This window comes from Crocuta crocuta, unplaced genomic scaffold (assembly GCF_008692635.1).
Source record: "Crocuta crocuta isolate KB4526 unplaced genomic scaffold, BGI_CrCroc_1.0 scaffold422, whole genome shotgun sequence".
Classification (NCBI taxonomy): domain Eukaryota; kingdom Metazoa; phylum Chordata; class Mammalia; order Carnivora; family Hyaenidae; genus Crocuta; species Crocuta crocuta.
Window position 1 is genome coordinate 556,033 of NW_027529554.1, and position 19,176 is coordinate 575,208.

At 40.0% G+C, this 19,176-nt stretch overlaps 1 protein-coding gene across 2 annotated transcripts in view; it reads right to left on the reverse strand.

The window, feature by feature from the left end:
- GASK1B (golgi associated kinase 1B) overlaps positions 1-8,743 on the reverse strand; it is a 49,214-nt gene extending 40,471 nt beyond the window's left edge. Inside the window, exons 1-2 of one of the 2 annotated variants that reach the window (XM_077761442.1) lie at positions 8,616-8,743; positions 6,216-7,352 (exon numbers count right to left, since the gene is read on the reverse strand). In XM_077761442.1, the coding sequence (XP_077617568.1) occupies positions 6,216-7,113 (898 nt within the window). In that variant the 5' untranslated portion in view covers positions 7,114-7,352; positions 8,616-8,743. Of the gene's footprint in view, positions 1-6,215; positions 7,353-8,083; positions 8,294-8,615 lie in introns of those variants that run through there. The other variant, XM_077761443.1, reaches the window with a different exon arrangement.
- Positions 8,744-19,176: the final 10,433 nt, after the last annotated feature.

The window sequence follows — 19,176 nt, forward strand, 5'->3', positions numbered from 1 at the left end:
AAGAGCAGCTGGACCTAAGCAGGTGCTCAATAATGCATTTCTTAAAAGGAGAAAAGATGAATGTGACCAGATTGCACGGAACTGAGGCACATGCATGTTTTATGCTGTGGTAACTAGTCATGTCCTTTCTACCACAGCCATGTGTGGGATCAATGAACAAGTTGCAGCGGCCTGGCAGACAAGGTTACCAGGTCCCCTCACTTGTCTACGAAGGTATGTAGTGAGCAAACAAGAGGACACTGGAACCGAGTGCTGCTAGGAGGAGATGCCCAGCAAACTTGTGTCCACCAGTGAATGAAAGTAGTAAGCTGACTGACTCAATTTGATTGCTAAAGAAATACCTTTAGGGCTTTCCTAATAAAGAACACAATGTGCTTTCCATCCAGATCTTTAACAATTAAACGTGATTTCCATACTCCCAAATACATATTTTAAGAAAGTCGGTACCTATGTCCACGATTTTTAGGATTTGGAGGCCATGTGTTTCCAGGTTGTGAGGACATCAAGGTTATGCTCATTCCTCCCTACAAAATGTTTCTGTCCTTACCTGGGAGCCTAAACCCACATGAAATGTGCAGGTGCTGTCCCTCTGCTCTGGCAACTGCCCCATCACCATACAGTGCTGTCCACACAGACTCAATAAGAGAGTGGAAAATTCACACTATATTTCTCCTACTTTTTCATAAGATGAGGCAATGCAGGTTGGAAAACAGTGAGCAACTGGGAATCTACAATGAATTTAAATGGAAGTTGGTGGGGTGCCTAGAGTTTGTCATCTAAGCAGCCTTGACATACGGAATTCCTGGAACCAGGCTACCCTAATTCGGTATGACAGCTCTGTGGCAATAAGGCAGCATCCTAAAAATAAAGCATACATAATGCATCTTCCATGCGGGGCAAGAGAAACAGGATAACGTTTAAATGCTACCAAAATGGCATCCCTCGGGATTCATCCCCGTTACTGTGCAGACTGCTAGGGAAGTTTTGGCAAAGCTGCTAAATCGAAGATCACAGAGGGGTGCTGGATCTTCTCAGGCTCTTGACTTTTATATGAATTAGTCTGCTTTCCTAATCTTAGACAAACATTTTAGAATACTTTGTTAAAAAAATTAAATGTATCAGCACCATATAGTATCTGGTGACCTTTGAAATGATTTAGGACGTTTGCAAGGATAGTTTGACAGAAAACACACTAGTATGCTCAGTCACGTTTGCATATATATGATCATTTACGGTAAAACAAGAATATCTAGTAAGCATTGGCTTGCATTAAAAAAATCGAAAACTTTGCAGAAATGTTCAAAGTGATGTCATACTTCCCTTGCATAAAAATATCATCCATGTTAAATTGTTGACTTGAAAAAATAAATTAGGTAGATATGTTGATGTAGTGGCAAATTAGAAATCACCATGCTAAAATTTGCCCATTTTTGCCACTATCCTATAATTATACCAAGTCATATATGAGAGACGATATGGGTCAAGAGAATCAACTTGAGGAGGCTTTGGTATCAGACAGAATGGTTACAAATTCTAGTTCCATTGCTCACTAGCTACGTGTCCTTGGGCAAGTTTCATAAATCTTTCTGAATTTCAGGATTCCTGTATTTAAAGTATCAATAGTATCTACTTTATAGAATGGTGAAGTTATATATTAGACATAGGACACCAAATCCAGCACAGAAATGGTGTGATGCATAACACTAGATTCATTGTAAATTCGCAATTGAAGAAGAGGTCATTATTGCAGAAATTGATTTTTTAAAAACAGCCCTCTGATGCTATTTTGAATGTACCGCATAGACAGGCACAGGATAGGCATCTGCTCCAGTGATAATTGCTAGATTTTGTAGTCTGGTACACCACTGGCACTCCTTACCTAATTACAACCTTGCCTTTCTCCAAGTACACCATCTCCTTTTCTGGGTTCTCTTTGGAGAAGCACCTGTCAAAAACTGGTCTGGTATACAGTACAAGGTCAGCAAGTCCACTAATTTCACATACATGTTATTTGTAGTCAAGGAGAATCACATAGAGCTCATCAAGTTATACAGTCAAGGACCTGTCCCGAGCAATCCAGAGCTAGTGGCTCTGTGCCGAAAGCATCACCCACCCCAGTTTTAGTAGTTAAGAAACAAACAAACAAAACCTGAAGACGAGCTTTTGAGACCTTTTGTCTTTGGACTGAATCAACAGAAAGATACACCTGAGGGGCTGGGGGCAGGTAGATGATTTAATCACTGCATTTGATTCTCTTTTATATCTCCCCTTGCACCTCATGTATCCTTTTCACATACAGGCAATTTATATGACTTCGAGCAAAGTTCGTAATTACTCTCGGCCTCTACCTCCACGTCTACAAAACGTTTTTTCATAGAGTACTCGCCTTGTAAAATTTTTACGAGGATTTAATGAGATAACTCATGCACAGTACCTAAAACAGTACCTCAATATCATAACCTCAACATTACTTTTGCTGTGGTTAGGGTAGTTGCCTCCTTGATAAAAAAAAAAAAAATGAGGCTCTCATAGCGTGTACAAGTGCATCACTGCATAAGCCATCTAGTTTGCTATATTAAATAACCAGACATACTAATATGTTGTGGTGATGGAGAGAGAAGATATATATTAAGGTCCCTTAATGAATTTGTTGAAAAAGCAGATTGATGAAAATAGGAAAGACCAGAACCTTCTTTCTGGATAACCAACTCATTGTATGACCTAGAGCAATCTTCTTCTATCTTTTATCAACTTAAAACTAAGGTTAAAAACTTTTTCTACTGCATAGGTTTCTTGGAAATATTTACTGAGATAAGCAAAATATCTATATTTGATTCACAGTACATACTAGCTATGTTCTTGGTACTGAACGTGAATTTATTTTTATAAACATTAATCAAAAGTCACAGAACAGAAACAATGCTTAGGACAGAATTACTTACAGGATTTTCTCATTACTCACTCTCCCAGATATTAAAATACCTACTTTTAGACCAAGCCAGGTCATCAGAGAAATATATACCTCAACTAAATCCAACACTTCCTCCTACAGAAAATGCATTATCGAATTACATTATAGTGTGAGGCCAGCAGACAATATTGATGGTCCTCATAAGAAGAAACTCTATTAACCTTATTATTTGCATAATACAGAGACTTCTAAGGACATATTTCATTACCTCTACAATGAGCTTTTTATAAGATTCTCCAGGAGAAATCTAGGCCTGACTCTAGGACTAAAAATGGTAGTACTTGTCCTGACTATGGGAAGCTGGAGGCAAATACAGATTTACTGTTAGGAGTCAGTGGAACAGGCCAAGAATATGTCCCTGCATTCATTCAAAAATATTTACTGAACACCTACTATGTGCCAGACTCTCCACTAGATCTAGAAATGATAAACAAGATAGGAAATATCTCTGCCTTCACAGACCTAGAGCCCTAGGTATTCCTAGGTGTTCCTAAGTGTTCCTAGATGTCCCTTTTTGTTCCTAGTGGGAACAAAAAGATGATGATGTGGACGACTATAATACAAAGAGATGATACAGAATGAAGGAAAAATAGGTCCTGAGTAACTAGATAGAATCTATCACCTCCTTAGGTAGACAAGGAGGCTGAAATAAATCTAAGCTTGGATCAAAAGAAGAATAAGAGGACCCCAGAGGAAAGTACACACTTCTGTGGAAATCAGGAGAGGGAAGACATGTCAAGAAAAGCCTAGAAATAGGTGGATGGAGTGAGATACCAAGGAGCTAAGACTGTCCACATCCATCTCCTACCATGACCAGAACTGAACTATTTATGTACTTTATGTCAATATAATAATCTATGTATGTAGAATTATATTGTACAGCGTGTTCATAACTATATTTAAATCATCTCATAGACTCCTGAGGAAACTGGCTTGATTTTATGTCTCTAAATAACTACATAGGAGAAGTGGAAAAACAAAGACAGATCTAGTATTGTTTAAGATATAATCCTAGGTATTTAACTCTTCACACTGAGAGTCCTATCAATATAACCTCATTGGTTTCTTTCCATCACTACTTACTTCCGAAACAAGAGAAGAATGCCAGGATATATTGGGATTATAAACCTCTCCTTCAACTTGAATGTAACTGTCCTCTTTATCCCCCAAAATGCTGGATATTCAGAGCACAGAATTAAATATATACAAGGAATCCTGGTTTTGGAAAGAAATGATAGGCATGTGAGACTTGGGGGCTATGTGAATGACTCAGCAAACTTGGTACCTCATGTGTGTAGTGTAGTAACAAAAATAAACAATATTTATTGAAGGTTTACTGTGTGACAAGCACTCATTCCACGTGTTTTTCATGGCTTTACTAACAATAACCTCATGAGGCAGATAGTATTGTCACTTTACAGTTGAGGAAACTGAGGCACACAGAGATAACATAACATTTCTGGGTCACGTGGTTGGTAAATTCAAACCCAGGCAGAACAGCTCCAAGTCCCTACCCACTATTTCATTCTTCCAAATTCCATCCACAAGCATCCCAGGGGAGTACCATATTGGAGAGTACCATGCCTCAGGATCTATTCAAGAATTCACCTTCTCCACTCAGGGGCTGTTATGACATGATAGTGAATGGCAGTATAGGATAACAAGAGTCACCCTAAGCTGCGCCCTGCTTTGCCTACGGTAGACTTGGTATATACCTGTTATCTCAAAGCCCACCAATATCTTCTTTTACTACAGGGTGTTCCACTTTGGATAATAAGTTACATAGTCACCTAAGCCCAGTGGTTAAGAGCTTACATTCTGCAGTTTGCTGGGTCTATGTTTGAAACTCACCTTAGCCATTTACCAGCTGTGGAAGTTGAGACCAATGATTTTAGCTAAATAAGTCTCAATTTTCACTTCCACTAAATGGAAATAATAGTGGTATCTACCTTATAGCACTGTTGTGAGAAACATACAGTCAAGGCATGCATGAATTGTATGAATCAATTAGTATGCATAGCCAAGAGTGAGCACCCAATAAAAATTAGCTTTTACCAACCTTTCATTAAGTGTTTGAGAACTTACATCAGCACAGTCATGATGGACTATTTGGTGAATTCAAGACATCAAAACATACCTGTTAATCTGAAGCACTTAGACATGAACTAGGATAAGTAAGGAATGCCAAGTACTTCTAAGTATGTCACCACTACTTCAAGAAGTACTGATTTTAAGACTAAATTATAATCCTAAAGCTATTGGAAATGCAATGGAAATAGCTTGGCCACTCCCAAGAATCTTAATCCGTTCCAGTCCAGGCTCCATAAAATGCTAAATTTTATGATGACAAAAAGTAAGAAAACACTCCTTGGGTTTATGATCCCTTTGCGGTCCTTTTTAGCCTGTCGGGCCAGCCTAGATTCATACCGGCAACCTCTGGCATTATTCTGCTTGCAAACATGAGCCACTCACCCACCCTGCTTTGTATTCAAAGCCTGGAACAGCCTCAAGATTCAGAGAATATCCTTTATATGGCCTAAGCGTGGCCACAGATCAGCCCCTGTGCCTGCAACTAAAGTGACTGGCTACATAGCACAGAAACTGCCAAACTGTCACCCGAGAGAGTCGTAAAAAACAGGCTTGAAGAAACTGTGGCCAGTTAGCATATATACTGAACAAATCACCTATTTTTGCTTCATTTTCTCTGTAAAATAAGGGGGTTAAATCCATTGTAAAAGAATCAAAGGGTCGAACTAACATGGTCTGGCCCTGGGCCCTTTAAAAAGATTCCATCTGCTGAAGAAAGATAACCCATTTCCCCTTTCCTTTTCAAAACTCCTAACGAATGAAATTCTACTTACTTCCATAGTAACCTCTCTAATAATATGCCTGACTGTCAGCAAGTTCTTTGCCTCCACCCGGCTTCCTCTTCTCATCATGCAAATTGCCACTGGCTTTAATTAGATTTAATAAGCCACTGGGAAGTGCAAGGAGGGAAATGGGGAGCAAAGATGACACAGTGTGGGCTACCCTTGCATGTTGAGTACAGCATTTCCCTGGAACCCTCATATCCTCCCGAAGCTGGGAAAGTAAAGAACGCCAAACGTATGGAAAGACATGCTGCTGCTGTCCAAATGTGCAACGTGGGTGGAGAAAATCATTTCGAAAAGGAGAGTGAGGGAAAAGGGAGAAATCAACCCGAATCTCCAACAGCTGCAAATAACGAAGCGTGTGAAGCCGTTACCTTGGATGAACCCTGATTTCCTGCTCACAGACGGCAGGGTCCTGTTGAGCCCAAGGATCCTGTCCAGGTGGAAGGCGAACACCTCACTCATGTCCAAGGGCTGCTTGAGCAGTCCACAGGGGCTGGGGCCGCAGCCGGGCACAGAGCCCGCGGCGCTCCCCTGCAGCACCAGCAGACGCGCTCCGCTCTTAGAGGAAACGGGCTGAAGACCTGTCACTGCACCGTCCGCCAACAGGCGCATTCCGAGAATGTCTTCTTTGCTCAGCCACGAGGGGGCGCTCTCGCTGTAGATCCTGATGTTACTCTCCTTGGTCTTGGGCCGCTGAAAATCCGAGCCCCCAACCTGCACCCCTGAACCCCGTATCAACCTCCAGGGTCGTTCCCCAACCTTGCCCGGGTTTCCTCCCTGCACTTCAGCATCAGCTGCCCTTGCGGCATTCTGTGGCTGAAGGGATGGTCCAACCAAAGCCTCCTGCCCCAGCGCCGGAGATGCCACGGCATATTTCTTTCTGCGCTTGGGTTTCACCGTGCCACGGATATTGGCAGGCTTGCTGCGCTTGGAGCGTAGGGTAATGTACACCACATTGAGCTGCAGCGTGGTCCCATTGCCCTGGGACTCTGGAGGGGCCAGGGTACCATCCAAGGGTATCTCAGGGAAGGGTGCCTCGGCCGGGTCGCGGCCCTGGTGCGGCCCCTTTTCTGCTGCCCTTCCTTGCTGGAGAGAGGCGCGTCCCACCTGGCTCACCAGAAAGCCCAGGTAGATGGCGCAGGCTGTGCCCAGCAGGAGGTTCCTCCGGGTCCTTGGGCGCCGGCCGCTCCAGAGTTTACGCACCCGCGGGACGCACAGGGAGCAGATGAACCAGTTTATGAGTTGCCCTGGCTTGTCTGGACAGGTCATTTCTCTGCTGCCTCCACATGTTGAACCGACTTTAAAGTCTGCAGTTGGTTCCTGCTGACATGATGCATGGTTTCCTGAATTCAGCTGTCGCCTCCGCTTAGGTATCTAAGTGGTCTCCGGTGGGTAGAGTAGACGTGGAAGTAGAAGGTTGGTGATGAAGTTGGGAATGTTTCTGGCACTCGCCACAACAAACCTTTTAAACTCCTATCAGCCTCTCCAAGGGGAAGTGTGGCTTGTGTCTGGGAATGAATGGAAACAGAGTTAACTGAGTCACAATCTCAAACGAGTTCAGTTCCTCTTCAAGAGTAAAAGGGGAAAAAAGTAACCCTTTCCTTTCAAAAACACCACCATTATGAAATGTTTTTTTAAAGAAAGTTTTAAAAATAGACTCAAGATAGATGTATAGATTTGATACTTAGTTTAGATTAATGGAAACAAACCCCTAAAATCCAAGAATATTTTACAACTTGTAGCTAGAGTCATTTAATTTGATTGCCAAAGAAAAGTATTAAAATTTGACCAACCCAGGCTTTTCCTTTTTAACATTTAGAAATAATTTAAGACAAATAGATGGTTTTTAAAAACAATCATATCGCCATCTCATGTTTACTTTTTAAAGTCCTGCATTACAAATTGGGCAGAAGCATTCAGTATTAACCTTCAGTTTCAGAAACATAGTCTCTTAATCTGATGGTACAGTTTTTTCTTCAAGAGTATGTTTCAACATCCTGCATTAGGAACTATTGTAATATTAAGCCATAAACGTCCATATATCTTAACAGAAGTTACATTGATTCAGTCGTGCACACGCGCACACACACACGCACACACACACACACAAACACAAAACACAAATCCGACTGCTTTTCATTCCTTTTCTTCCCACAAAAGTCAGCTGAAAGAAAATAAAGGGATCTCTAGCTCTATTTTTTCGCATTATGAAAAAGAACTCACAAGCAACCTTACTTACTTACACAGCTGGCCCCATGCTTTGCTCCAGGAAGAATGTAATCCCTGACTGTAATGCAAAGAACTTTTAAAGGCTGAAGCATGTAAGTAGAACATATTTCATGGTCAAGAGTGTTCCACATTTCAAATATTTCAGCTCAGCTTTAAAAGCTCCCTTGAAAACTACTGATTGCAAAGCAAAACAGTTACTTGTGAACTGGCTGCTGGTATCCGAGTTTTCAGATGCCTAAGTTTTTTTTTTAATAGCTTAAAAAATAAACTTTAATTTTAAATTCTGGAAAAACAAAAGCCGTACAGAAGCAGTTTTCATTCAAATAATTTCCCACTTATTCTTAACCTCCGGGAGCCCTCTAGTGTCCTGTTTGGAAACAGACTCAGAAATGTCACTCTCATGCCGTTAAAAAGGGACTGAAAGTGTTTGCTTAGCAGCAGCCGGATAAATACTTTATAAAATGAGAAATTCCACTACCCTGCGGTCCATCCCATGTAGCTGGGGATTTAGAGCACCCAGGTTCCCCGGGACTACGACTCACCTCACCGTCTTGACTGCTTACAGAGTAACATGTGTCTCCCAAGTCTGAGAAGAAGGGGCCTACAGGCCCCTATGTAGTCTTATAAAAAGATAAGAAAGGGTTAATGTCAGTGAGGAAAAAAATAGAACGGTGAGATAAGAGTACATACAGATAGGCGAAGACATTTATAGTGTACTCTTGCACAATGCAACAGCTCACCAAAAGAAGTCATGGATTCTCTCTGATTGGAGGTTGTTTTAAAAACAGGTTAGTAATTGGCTTGGAGAGTCTGCATGTCCTGGCACAAAGGCAGGGTTGATGATGACCTCTGGGTGTTATTTAAGCTCTTTTTGTTTGTTTGTTTCTACGGCAAATTGGGTCAGAAGGCGGGAAGGCGGGAAGGCGACAAGGAACGTTTTCCCCACTGGAAAAGAAGTTTGTGATATTGGGGTGGGGTGGGGGAGTAACAGATTAGCATAGACATATAATCCTAAAACTACTACATTTCACAATGCAATAAAAAATAAAAGTCAAGGAATTAATATAGAGAAAAGGGAAAGACAATCTTGTAAGTGATAAAATGCCAAAAAATTATAACTGTTACTTTAGCATTTGAACTCAGACCTCTGTGTTTTTTTAAAACTCTTTTCAGGCCGTTTTCTTGGGCAGCATTTAAAATGGCCAACAGGGTGGCTTTCTCATTTGGGCCTGTACATATCACCCACAAGTGGTCCAATGCACACAACCACCATCCTTTGCCACAGCAACACCAGGCCTTCCAATGCAGCAACCTATTTCCCTTGGCGTGGTGGAGCCTCCTTCTAGAATGTGGAAGCAGCTGCCATCCATGACTCGTGGTCACTGTTGAAACTGATCAGAAAGGTATATTCTACCATCGGCTGTTATGTGGCTCAAGAGAGAAGTTTAATTTTGTTTTGGAAAAATAAACATCAATTCCTTGAATGAGTACTGGCTTGAAAGTGTGTTGCCACAATGTAGCATTCACATATACCTACAACATGTGCGTGCACATATAACACTCAAAATATTTATTATTGGTATTAATATTACATAATCAGAGACACTGATCAAATCCACATATCTAAAGTACTTTCTCTCCATAAAAAAAGTATCCGTAAGGAAAACAAAGTGAAAAGACAATGATAAGGCCCATTAAAAGTACCTGGGAAACACTGGGGAGTCTGTGTGGCTCAGTCAGTGAAGCGTCTGACTTCAGCTCGGGTTATATCACAGTTCATGAGTTCAAACCCCACAGGAGGCTCTCTGTTGACAGCTCAGAGTCTCTTCAGATCTTCTGTCTCCCTTTCTTTCTACCCCTCCCCATCCTCTCAAAAGTAAAAATTAAAAAATATTTTTAATTCCCTGGGAAAATTTTATGCTTTTTGGAGGCAAGAGAAAGAAATGAGGAGAAGCAACATGAACAGGGGCTAGAGCCTATGGTAGCGTTTGATTTCTTGACCTGTATGGTGTTTATGAAAGGATGTTTATCTTGGGACAATTTATTGGCTATACATTTATAATTTATGAAAGAGGTGGAAGATGGACAAATACTCTTTTGATAATCTTTATATCTTGTATATGCTCTACCTCTATCTAAAAAAGGAGAAGTAATAATTTTTACATATTTTTATTTACAATGAAGAGTTCATGATACTTTCAGCATTTAAAATTAAATGTAAAAAGTGAACGAAAAGTAAGATCATTGAGAACTTTTAACATGTATTGATACCAAGGCCCCCTCCACCTCCCCAAAGATTCTAATTCAGTTGGTCTGAGGCAGAGCCCAGCAATCCATAGTCTGAAAAACTTCCAACATGCAGGGTTATAATTCACTCTTCTAAAAGTTAAATGGCTGGTTTCAGAAGCAAATGAACAACGTTTATGCAGTTAAGTGATAAGTCTTGGGTTTCATTGACAGTAAAATAATCTTTAGATCCTTCAAGGCTTCCAATTGTAAGAACGAAATGCGATAAAGGCTGATTCTCCTTGGGGCGGGGAAACACCAGGACCAGACAGGGCAGTGCGCAGGGCTCCAGATTTCTCCCTCACATTTCTCATTTCCCCGTTCCTGTCACGTTACCTTTTGCTGGTACTGTGGGCTCAGGCTCATCTACCTCTTCAGAGCCATTCAAAAAAATGAAAAGGAATATATAAGGACTCCAGTCACTGAAAAGACAAGTATTAAAGCTTTTCCTTGCTGTCGTTGACCCTTGCGTGTTAGATAGATTACGGACCTACTACAAATGGTCACTTCGTTCCTGGCTCCGTGCTGATGAGACCCTTCCACTGGGTTCCTCACCCTGGCTCACAAGCTTCTTGACTCTCTAGGACCTATAGCCCTTCTAGAACTATAATCCTGGCTTTAGCTTAGATTCTTAGGCACCTATTCCGTCCTGCTTGTCATGCAGAATTTGCTAATACTTTTGCTATCCATTCTAACACCAGGCCTGGGCAGCCCCAAGCTGGCCTGTCCTGACCCTGAAAAACTCTTAGCTTTATCATCTTTGAAATGTTGTCATAAAGGTGTTCGACTGCTACCAAGAAGTTTGTGGTTTCTTAAATTGTGCTCTGTATTATATCTGCCTTTAAAACTGTATGCAAAAGAAGTTACAGTTATTGGGTTGTATTTGATTTAAAAATACGTGCACTTTCATCTGACATTAAATTATTCAGTCACTCCTAAGGACATCCTTCTTGTTGACCACTTGCTGTAGGGAGGAGCAACACTATAAAAGAAAACTACCTGTCTTCTCAGAGCTAGCCTTACAAATCTGTGAAGTGACGCTGGGAGCCATGGCTTGATCTCTCATGTGTGACCCAGAGGGTACCAGATAGGCACATTTCCAGAGGACAAAGTGCCTGACATTTCATTGCATTAGGTATCCTCCCCTCTATCTACTGTCATACCTTGCAAAGAGGAACATAAGCTTCCTTGCCTTCTCCCGGTGTGGAAATCTCCCGCGATAATCCCTTTAGCCTCATTTCCCTGGGAGTGTTTGTGCCATTTACATAGCATTGTGTTTGTGTCAGGATGCTCCTGCCACATGACCAGATATCAAGCAATGTTTGTATGGACAGAGCATAATACAAGGAACAAATAAAATGTATGACAGCAAAGTTGACATATATTTGAATAAGCATACTTATATGGTTCTTATTTCCCTTCTAGATAATTAGATGATTTATACATGTTATAATAACCAGTGTTTTTTTATAGTTCTAAAACGCAAAAATGCATAGTGTCACCATAATCTGAGAAGAATTAGGTAAATCAGAAGCTACTGAGTTCCCTCTAAAAGCCCCTGGACAATCTGGATTAAGCTCCTCTTTTTCAGCCATGGGTACTGAACCCCTCACCCCCACTCCCAGGCCACAAACAGAAACTGGGAAAGGCACACCAGCCCTGGGTAATTCGTGGTTTAGGAAAGAAAAGCCCTAACCATTTGGGTCTACATCGACGATTAAAGATTGGATAAAGCTATCTTAATCCTCAGGCTCCTTGCAGAAAATTATGCAGAGATACAAATTATCTCTTTTCTCCTCACCTAAAGCATAGTTTGTATAAAAGAAATAAGCTGAGTACATTCAGTGGAAGGAAGTCCCCCTGGCTAGACTAGATTAAATTTGGCCGATTAGAAATGCAACGGGATTATAAACAAGCACCTTAAAAGTGCAAGAGAAGAAGCTAGAGAGAAATGTGGGGTCCTTTTGTTATTTGCATCTAGTCGTGTTGAGAATCCTCTGTGTCCCCCACTGTGATTCAGATGTGTTGTATCTCTGAGAAGTGGTTGGGGTGTGGAAACCGCACACGTATGTTTCATGAACTGATAGAGAAGCTGGGTTAGAAAAGACAGAAAGTGTTAATATCACATTCTCTGCCCAAACGCCCGTTCCCGCATTCCCAGCCCTGTAGATTCAAGCCCCAGGAAATAACTACAGGCAAACACAGATGGAGATATTTTCCCATCTTGTTCTGTGATATGTCGAGGCATTAGCAGCCCGCTTTGATTTCCAAGCAAGGAAATGTGATGCAGGATCAGGAATAATCCCATTTTCCTGACCGCTTCAAGGTATTGGCAGTTTTCGGGAACACTGGTGGACGGCGCCCCGGGCCTGGAGGCTCCTGCTCAGGCTTCCATGCTTCTTGGAAGGCAGCAGCCGCAGCAGAAGGCTCAGCAGCGAGTCATCCTTAACGAGCTGCACAGACAGAAAACATCCATGAGAAGCTAGAATGTGGTCACCATAAATGACTGGGTGATAAGCATTAGCGTGACACACCCTGGCATCCTGTGGCACAGTGGCCTGCTTGTGTTGGCAGTCTTATTTTATGCAGAAGAGGGTAAGAGTCAGTGCCATTGAAGACCTCCCACTAAAGAGTGCTTGGTGCCCGTAGGCAGTTGAGACACGGAAATGCACAACCACTTAATATTTATGAAAGACCCACTAAATGCCAGCAATATCCCAATAAATATTGTGTGAATGAGTGAGTGAATGAAATAATGAATAAATGAATGAAAATATTAAGATGATAAAACACAATCTCCAGACCATCGTCTCTCAAAGTGTGGCCCTGGGCCATCAGCATCAACTTCACTTGGGAACTTACTAGTCATGCAAATCCTTGAACCACCCAAAACCTACTGGACTAGAAGCTCTGGAAGAAAAGATCTGCAAACTGTTTTGTAACAAGTCTGCAGATAATCTAATCTGTGCTGAAGTTTGAGAACCATTGCTCTAGTTGAGGAACCCCCAAAACAACAGGGCCAGACCAGGAAGGAGATAGGAAAACACCAAAGAAGGAAGAATAGAAAGAAGCAAAAAGTCGTAGTAAGAGTCAAAACAGCTTTTGTAATTTATGTAAACTTATTCTGTACCTTTCTCCTCTTTATGAGAGTTCGTTTCATCTTTGACACTTCATTCCTTGGATTGGAAAAGACAGACTCTGCTAATATCACATGCTCTGCCCAGCCAGGCACCCTCACCTATCCAGCCGTACTGATTCTAGCCCTTTCTCAAAGCAAGGTCATAGCATGTAGATACTGGGAAAAGAAGTTTGAGAGCCACAAAAATTCACAAACCATAGAAAAAGAAAACCAGGAACACTCCTGGGTGTGGAGAGAGTGTCCAAGGAAAATTACAGGAAGAAATCAAATCCTCGGCAGGCTGTCACCAGATCTGTACCCATAAAGGCACTTTTTATAGGAAAATCACACTGTTATCCAAAGGCAGTGCTAAGGTTCCCATGGCCACATAATGTGTAGCATATACAAAACCTATGAGCCAGAAAGCTTTGGTGAGAAACCTGGAATGGGTTTCTGAAATGTAAAAAAAAAAAAAAAGAGCAGATACAAAACAGTATAACACACAGAAGAAAACTAAAAACTTGTATAAGGATGAACATGTCATTTCCCTAATTATAACACACCGCAATTCTTTTTCTATAGGAAGTAACCAATGCTTTGGTTTAAGAATGTACATTATTTGCAGTTCTCTGGGCAATAAAGCAAACTTGATGAAGTTAGTCACCAGCTTGGAGGCAACACTACTTTTTTTTTTTTTTTTAAATCTTTGTACTAATTGTTCATAATATAGAAACAGCCAGAAATACAATTTATGAGAATACATGTGCATTTAATTCCACTGAGATGAGGAATTTGTAAACAAAATGTTCTGAGCTAGGTGCTTTTGGCAAAGGCTCGTCACTGAATGTGCCCCCCTTGAAATTCATATGTTGAGACTGTAATTATCAATATGATATAAATGGAGAGGGGGCCTCCAGGAAGTAACTAGGTCATAAAGGTAGAGCCCTCATGATGGACATTTTGCTCTTGTAATTCCTTTCTCTGGTGTCTGCCATGTGATGACACAGAAAGAAGGTAGCCATTTGTAAAACATTCACTTGTTCTTTTTTTCTTAGAAGAATGATGCTAATGACTAAGCACTCTCTGAAGAGAACAGAGAGGGGCACGTGGGTGGCTCAGTTGGTTAAGTTTCTGACTTTGGCTCAGGTCATGATCTCACGGCTCCTGAATTCAAGCCCCGTGTCAGGCTATGTGCTGACAGCTCAGAGCCTGGAGCCTGCCTTGGATCCTTTCTCTCTGCCCCTCCCCCACTCGAGGTCTGTCTCTGTCTCTCTGTCTCTCTCCTTCAAAACTAAATAAACATTAAAAAATAAAAAATAAATAATAAATAAAGAGAACAGAGAAAGAAAACACTGATGAGATAAAACACTGATGAATACATAATTTCAGGTTCAAGAAATAGTGGTCAGTCTTACCAAGTCACCAGTGCAGTATGTTAGCCAGAATTTGCTCACTATCTCCCTCTGTACTTAACAAAGGACTTAAAATTAAGCAGGAGTTCATTCTCCGGAAATGAATTATGCTACTTTGGATTCCAAAAAGATGCTCAGTGGTCTGGCAAGTTGCGCAGCATATAGGACCCAACCTTCCAGCCTGGATTGTCTTTAAAAACTTTCAGTTCTGTCAGTTTTCCAGCTTCTTGCCCATGGACCACCCTTAGAATCTGCCCACATCTAACAGACACATCATCTAGGCTCAGATTTCAGATCTTCACATTGTCTTGTCGATCTGCTTACACACAGCATCAAATATGGCAATTCTAATCTGGCCGAATTTGTCATCTGCCAAGTAATGGTACTAGACTGGCTTATTAGTTTTATAGGTTATTCATTTTCATTTAATGAATAATTTACCTACCAATCCATCATAAATTTCAAACTGAACCAAAGCTTATTTTCACTTATTCTCTTTTTGGATCCTGGCAAAAGGGGGCATTTTTCTTTTCCTTAAGTAAGAAAAAAAATCCTTTAAAATTAGTTGAATTTCTGATAAGAAGTAAGTAACTTTCCCTCTCAAATATATAGTTTTTTAGATAAATGTTTAATAGATGGGTTTGGAATTTCTGTAGCTAAAGCTTTTAAATGTCTAAGAAGCTTGGTGAAACTAAGTATATCACTAAACATTTGTATTGCTTTTCTAAATTTTCCATGGAGAGCATAATTCAAGATTAGAATATATAATTTCTGCCTTAGCAGTATATATGGCTAGATACTCTCAAAGGCCTTCTTACTTTAAATTTAGCCTCAGAATAAATAAGGAAAAACATATATAATCCACTGTTTACAAGTTTTCTGAAAAGGAAGGATTCTCAAATTTAAAACTTCCACAAATTGTTATAGTTTATATGAGGTGAATATAAAAAACACTAAGCATGCAAAGAAGGAAAAAACCAGAAATTTTAGAATTATCAGAATCCAAATATAAATTTACTATGTATAAAAAATGTTTAAAGGAAGACAAAGTGAGCATACAGCAAAAAGGGATTAAAAATAATGAGGACATATTTTTAAAAATTTAATATTATTTGGAAGTAGAGTGTCTGGGTGCTTCAGTCAGTTAAGGATCTGACTCTTGATTTGGGCTCAGGTCATGATCTCAGTTGTGAGATTGAGACCCAATCCGGCTACATGCTGGACATAAAGCCTGCTTTAGGATTCTCTCTCTCTCTCTCTCTCTCTCTGCTTTTCCCCTACTCACATTCATGCTATAGATAAATAAATACATAAATAAATAAATAAATAAACATTCAGAGGTGATAAAACAAATTGTTGAAATTAAAATTTAATGGATAAAATTTTTGGCCCTGGACCCAAAAATTTAGCTTATGTTGAACTAAATCTTATACCAAAAATAACTTTAAAAGTTGGGAAAACATATAAAAAGTTATTTGAAAGCATTGGAGAACTAGCTCAAATAACATTGAGCAGCAAGAATCCTTGAGGAGGGAAAGCACACAAGGTCCACTCCACATTCACCTCAGAATTTTTCTGAGCATATTTTCCCAATTTTGGCAAGATTGAAAAGAGCTCAAGAAGAAAACAGCAGGCTCCTAGGTCTGAAGAGTCAAAGAGTGAGTTTGGGGATGCCAACAGAGATGGGATTTGAGGAGCAGAATATTGGAGAGAAAGGAACTTCAGAGAGAGTGGCCAAAAATCTGCATTCAAATTTCCCTCAAATGGCCGGTCAACTTCTGAACCGGGAATGTGCAAGGCAATCCTGAAGAAATGAGTAAACAGCAGACAGAAAGCTCAAGAATTAAGGTGGATTTCAGCAACCAGGCAACACCAGGGTGTTAAAAGATTATTATTCAAGATGGAGGAGACTTGAAGCTTGAGATCTGGGAAGGGGCATTCCCTAGGGCTAATGACCATCCCTATGAGTAAAAGCAAAGCAAAATGGAAATAGGCATAACAAAGCTGAAAAACAAGTCTTGACTGGATCAAGGCCATTCACTGTAACTCTTTGACTAAAAATCTTAATACTTTTTGGAAGAATATCCTATAAAGCCTCTACAGTTTATCATTCATAATCTGAAAAGCAACTGAATTTATAAGCATGCTATAAATAAAAGAAAATTACCAATATGAAAAGACAAGAAATAAAGAGACATAGGTGCCATCCACAGGGCCACCACAGAGCCTGGTGTACACTGGCCGGCATCACCTGGAGAAGCCCAGCCCAATGCTATTTGGCCACTATTTCACCTGGGAGCGCACCTCGCTTCACACTGGACTTCCTCTAGCCCAGGCTACTGTTTGGTCAGTCTTCTTCCCATACACTTCTGTAAGTCAATGCTCTTCTGCACCAAAATAGCTCCCATCATAGGCTGCCGGTGGTTATCTCCTCCCAAAAAGCAACTGAAAATTTCTTGTCAGAAGAAATTTGGCTGGCATCCCCACAGTTCTGTAAAATAAGACTTGAAAACTTTGTCCTTCTCTCTGATTTACATAAACTTTGTATCAAACATTAAAAGGCAGGGAAAAATGGCTGTCCATCACATTTTTAGCTGCTGAGAGGTACTACAGCTTTAACCAGGAGATGACTGACCTGTACTTACAAGATTCAGACTTTTTAGAAAATCATTTGTTCACTGTAAAAAGAGTTTAAAGAAATCATGATGGAAGGCAATAAATTTCCCCTCGTAATCTTTATAGTATCCACATGACTATAGCAGGCTATAGTCTTTATAGTAGCCACATGACTGTTCAAAGTATAAACACATTTATCCTAAGAACTAGGTAGTAGATAAGAGCCTTTTGTAAAGTGTTGCTTATTTGTAAACTGGTATATATGAAATGGTCCTAATGAACAATGAGGGTTACCTAGATTTGAAACAAAGAACTTTGTGCCTGTGAAAGTTATAGCGGTCTTTCTTATTTCACGTGTATTATGGTACTCACTCACTTTTTTTTATTCTTTAAACATTAAAGTATGCCATACTATAAAGTACTATAATCTTGTTACTGAAACAAGAAAAAAAGTTCATAACGATTCCCACTTATGTATAAAATGAGATGTTCTGCTGCCTTATTCTTCTAACTGTCCAATATATTCATGATCCCCTGATGTGCTTTGGGGCAAGTCCATGAATTGACAGACTTTCTGCTAGAATTAATTTAAGAGAGTCTGATTAGATGGTGAACAAGTAGGCCGAGGCAAACCTCAAGTGATAATGTCTTTTTCTTTGCTGTGGTTTTAGCTTGATAATTAAGGTATATTTCTGTTTAAAGCCAAATGGCATTAGTTTTTATCTGTTTCTGAAACCGAAAATCTTTTTTAGTCGATATTTTAAAGAAATAGGAAACCATAACTATTTTACTCTGAAGTGCTAATTAATGAATGCAAAGAGGCTAGAGAAATTTAGAGCTATTCATCATTTAATGGTATTTAATGTTTATTTTCAGTGTGTTTAATATGGGTAATTTTTGCAAGTCCTCTAAAGAGGAATCATGCTTATTGATTAAATGTGGGAAATTATGGTTATGATGCGAAATTCTGCTTAAGACCTGTGACTGTATTATACATTATACAGAGGATTTCATTTTTCATGAAATGTCTTATTTTTCTGAGCTACAAAATAGAGATAATGATTTTAAAGAGAGAGAAAGAGAGGGGTGCCTGGGTGGCTTAGTTGGTTAAGTGTCTGACTCTTGATTTCGGTCATGTCATGATCTCATGGTTGGTGAGTTCGAACCCAAGACCATGTCGAGCTCTGCACTGATAATGAGGAGCCTGATTGGTATCCTCTCTCTCTCCCTCTCTCTCTGCCCCTCCATTGCTTGTGCACATATGTGTGTGAGCTCTCTCTCAAAAGTAAATAAACTTTTTAAAAAGAGAAAGGGAGAGATAAAGAACTCACAGGTGACTCAGACTTTAAAATGCTAAGATTAGAAATTTAAAAAACAAAAGATGAGCAGAAAAGATGAAGAGTGAGAAAATTTCAACAGAAAATTGGGACCACGAAAGAGAACCAAATGAACATTCTTAATCTGAAAAATAAAAATATCTACAATGAAAAGTATTTATTTGGGTTTAAAAGGCAGAGTGGACAAGGTAAAATGCAAGGTTTGTAAAATCAGAAACAGGTCCCTAGGAAATATAAAAACTAGGTATCAGAGAAGAAGATGGGGAAAAATAAAAACTGAGTGTTTAAGAGTTACATCTGACAGAATTAAAAGATCTAATATATAACTGGATGC